Source organism: Rhipicephalus microplus, chromosome 7, assembly GCF_043290135.1.
Source record: "Rhipicephalus microplus isolate Deutch F79 chromosome 7, USDA_Rmic, whole genome shotgun sequence".
Classification (NCBI taxonomy): domain Eukaryota; kingdom Metazoa; phylum Arthropoda; class Arachnida; order Ixodida; family Ixodidae; genus Rhipicephalus; species Rhipicephalus microplus.
In genome coordinates this window covers 11,764,619-11,768,923 of record NC_134706.1, presented here as the reverse complement: position 1 = coordinate 11,768,923, position 4,305 = coordinate 11,764,619, and the positions used below count along the sequence as shown (strand labels likewise).

General features: G+C 47.3%; 1 protein-coding gene across 1 annotated transcript; it reads left to right on the top strand.

Moving 5' to 3' along the window:
* The first annotated feature begins 279 nt into the window (after nucleotides 1-279).
* LOC119179641 (uncharacterized) lies at nucleotides 280-2,177 on the top strand. The gene is made up of 2 exons (XM_037430760.2): nucleotides 280-410; nucleotides 1,136-2,177. Exons 1-2 carry the CDS (start codon nucleotides 399-401, stop codon nucleotides 2,024-2,026), a joined length of 903 nt encoding a protein of 300 aa, XP_037286657.2. The 5' UTR covers nucleotides 280-398; the 3' UTR covers nucleotides 2,027-2,177.
* Nucleotides 2,178-4,305: the final 2,128 nt, after the last annotated feature.

Sequence of the window (4,305 nt, the reverse complement as noted above, 5' to 3'; positions counted from 1 at the left end):
GTTTGTGTTTCGTGGCCTCTGGTTTTGTTTCGTATTGGTTACGGGCTGCGTCGATCTCTTGGGCGATCCTCTTTCGTTCGGTTTCAGTCAACGGTGCACGAGACACGTTTGATCTGTACGTGGAGTTTTCGTGCTCCTGCCGCTTTTTCTTTTTTTCTTTTTAGAGCAGGTGGTAGAGAAAGGATGCGGAAAGGAAGCGGAAGAAAGAGGGGGGACGTTGGGCGTAGCGTGAAACAAGACATGTGGGGGGGGGGGGGGGCTTGTAGGAGGAGACCAGCGTTTATTTCGTCCTCCATATAAAAGGGGCCCGGCAAGTTTTGCAGAGCACGGACAGTGCGGCTTCGTCGAGTACAACAAGCCACGAAGAACAAAGAGGGACCGTTGAAACACAACTAACCATGCAGAACTTGGTAAGTTGTTAACGTTTTGCTACGCACTCATAGAAATGTTACAAAAAAAAAACCGTATGGAGCGGTCGGTACAGAAGGTATAGTGATGAATAGGACCTTGGACCATGACTGTGAAAGCAAATAATCTATTGAGGGTTTGAGTATATTGCGAAGAGTGTAGACAATCGTCAATGAAGGTTCTAATCAGTTGTCTCGTATTTGGAAAGGCCAAAGTTTTCATAGGGAAAACCGTTATTTCTATGGGCTAATACAGTAGTTTACAAAGGCTATATATATAGGTTATATGTATTATATAGTAATGTTGTAGTTAAGCTAATATAGGTTAATATAGTCATCGGGACTTCAAGGGCATCAAATTAGCCACGGAAGGTGCTCTTCTAGACGCATTTGCTCGTGCAGTGCGCACGATCCCATTGGCCATGCGAAGTAGAAGCAAGCCGTTAGTGTTCCCTCTTGGTTAAGCTCGCGGAAGCCAGTGCATTTCAGCCCAGGCCTGTAAGTAGCGTCCATCGCAACACTGCTTACGCATCCGTGGTTGAATTTCGTCAGTATCTGCCAGCGCATGCCTAACAACACCATGAAGTGGTGAAAAAGGAATTCGGAAATACAGCAGGCCTTATCATTAGACAATATATTAGAAGCGCGCCTCTGACGGTTGCAAGAACTCAACGAGAATGTCGAGGCCCGAGTTTATTGATGCATTCCACGATTCTGCTTTACCACAGAAGCTGACCATCCTCCTTGCCCTCGCGGCCACATCCATGGCCGGGTACCTGAACGGCGGCGGGCTCGGCGTCACCTATTCTGGCGGTGGCCTTGGCTACGGAGGCCTCGGCTACGGCGGTCTCGCCCTGGGCTACGGTGGTGCGGGATACGGCGGTCTCGGTTACGGCGGACTAGGCTACGGTGGAGGACTCGACTACGGCGGAGGACTTGGCTACGGTGGTCTCACTTACGGCCTAGGAGGACTGGGCAGCGGACTCGGCTATGGCCTCGGAGGACTGGGATACGGCGGTGGCGTTGTGGCCGCTGCTCCAGTCGCGGTCGCTGTGGCGCGCCCAGTGGCCGTCGCGAGGCCCGTAGCTGTCGCTCAACAATTCGTCGTGCAGAGGCCAGTGGCCGTTGTTCGGCCGGTTGCGTATCAGAGGACTGTGGCAGTTTCTCAACCTGTCGTCCAGAAGGTCGTGGCTCAGCCAGCCGTAGTCGCTGTTCAACGTCCCGTAGCAGTTGCAGTCGCTCGTCCCGTCGCCGTCGCTCAACCAGTAGCAGTCGCTCAACCAGTAGCAGTCGCACAACCAGTAGCAGTCGCCCGGCCTGCGGTCGCCGTCACCCCTGTGGCCGTCGCTGCTGCTCCAGCTGCCGTCGGTGTCGTCGGATACGGCGGCGGACTGGGATACGGTGCTGGACTGGGCTATGGCGCCGGACTTGGCTACGGACTGGGATATGGCTACGGAGGTCTTGGCTACGCAGGAGGGCTCGTCGGAGTCGGCTACGGAAGCGGCCTAAGCTACGGCCTCGCATACGCAGGGTACGGAGGTGGACTGACACCCGGCTACAGCCTCGGAGGCTACGGCTACGGCTACGGCGGTTACGACTACCTGCGCAAGAAGAAGTGAGCTGCTGGAACGGTGGTGCGCAGTGCGGTTTGAATGTGACGTCATCAAAGGACTTGTCATCGACAGTGTGGCTTTTGTGGACTGAGTGGGACCAGGTCGAGGGCACCCAGAACCAAAGTGTACAGAAAAATAAAATGGTCGCATGTACAAATGCGGCGTGCATGTTTTTTTGTATTAGAACATAGATGTGATCCGGCTAAGCCTTGCCGAATCTCTTACATAACTTAAAACCTAAATCAGCATTTCTTTTCTAAATGAGAAGGCTGCAGTGCATGCGCACAATACGCACACATGCCAAACACAGCGGGATATCTATAATTCGAAGAAACAAGCTTACATTAACCTACCAAGCGCGTTACATCAGGTTTTCGCCTAAGGATGTTCACTTCCAACGACATGTGAATATGTTCTGTTCCTTACACAGAAACAAGGAATGCACCAGACAATAGGCCTTGTGCACTAATAAACGAAACCATACTCTCCCTTCGGGAGGATATCTGTCGAGGTGTCCATGACGTGAGAGGTTTCGAAAGCATCTATTTGGACAAACGTAGTCAGCATATACGTGAAGCGGGAGTAGAACGAAGGCGTGTATGATGCGGCTTCGACAAGACCGCGAGTTAAATTAAACGTGTTGAAAATTCTATAAAAGGCACTTAACAGCAAAGCTTTTTTTTTGTGACACTTCAAAGTTAATTAGGGCCCTTGTCTCTCATATTCATGATATCAAATCGGAAAAACTAACGCAGTGTGTAACTAATGATATCGTCGAATTATTCCTTCCCAATAGTGACATCCCATAGAAACGCCCACCCAAAAGCGCCAGGCCTGCACGGAACGCGCAGCACAGTCAAAACGAAAAAGCTGGAAGAGCTCCATTTCAGAGCATTTTTTAAATGAATCACGCTTGGACACTCGTGTTTGAAAAAAAATGATTTTTGTTGCCCTTTCTTTGGCACGTTGACAGGAAGTAGGCGTGTACCGAACCGTAACTTCTTCGCTTGCTAAAAGCAACTGTTTTGGAGTTGGCGCACTTTTTTTTTCCTGGGAAATATCAGGCCTACCTAGACCAAAATCCTCCAATGTGTCAATCAGCGATATTTACACAACTGGATCTCAAATGAACAGCGCAGATGCATTTATACTTGTTGGTATAAAAATAGGGCATTCATAGGAGTCAACATTTATACATAACAAACGGTAAAACACACACAAAAAATCTAGTTTTTATTGTGCGCTCATATATCTAGTTCCACGTCTGCAAAACCTTCGCTACTATGGTCTGCAAATAGCAGATCTTACAAAAAAAAGTATATCTGACGAAAAACTAAAAATAGCAAAAACAAATAAACAATAGAAGCAATTTGAAACTAATCTTGAGTTCGACTGTAACCTGCATGAGCATTTATATACCTGGTAATACGTATAGCCATAAGCCTATAGTTACTACTGCTGTACAGCGATACTTTGAAACTGCAGATGATAGTAGCCAAGAGGCGAGAAGCAGTAGATACATACACATATACAGAGATGACTGAAATATTCTAACTTCTTCAAGATCAGGATTTATTATACCACAGTTAAACGTTAAGGAATCGTTTAAATAATCTCGAACGACGTCATCTACCACAGCTGAGCTATTCGCTACTCTGTATGCTATAATATTTACAAAATCGGCAACAGATGCGGGAAAATGGGTGCTTTTCAGCGATTCACAGGCCGCATAAACATAAATCTCCAGCAGAACCACGACAGTGATCAACGATAGTATAACTTACAAATCACTCAAAGTGCTCACAAGAGCAAGCCAGGCACAACATAAGATTACATTCCAGCGGATACCTGGACATGGTAACATTCCTGGTAACACAGCTACCGATGAAGCTGCATGACAAACGCATCGTACCGATGTTACTGCTTCTTTGCCAATCTCGAAAAATGAATAGCATGAGGACGCTTTTTTCAAAAATTCAAAATTTTGCTAGCATTACATATGAATATAAAACACTTATTCACCGATTATGGCTAGGCACCACATACACAAACCATTTCTCACACAGAATTCTCATAGCTCAAACTCTCGAATGCGAATGTGAATTTGAGGATGAAGATGTAAGTCACCTTCTCATAGACTGCCCAAATATGACCAACCGAAACGCTGTTATGAAACCGGAACTGTTGGTATTAGACCACTTACCATTCAGTATCAAGAAACTCCTGGGCCCGTGGCCAACCGGAGCATTGCAGACGTACGCTATAAATGTGTTGGAACGTTTTTT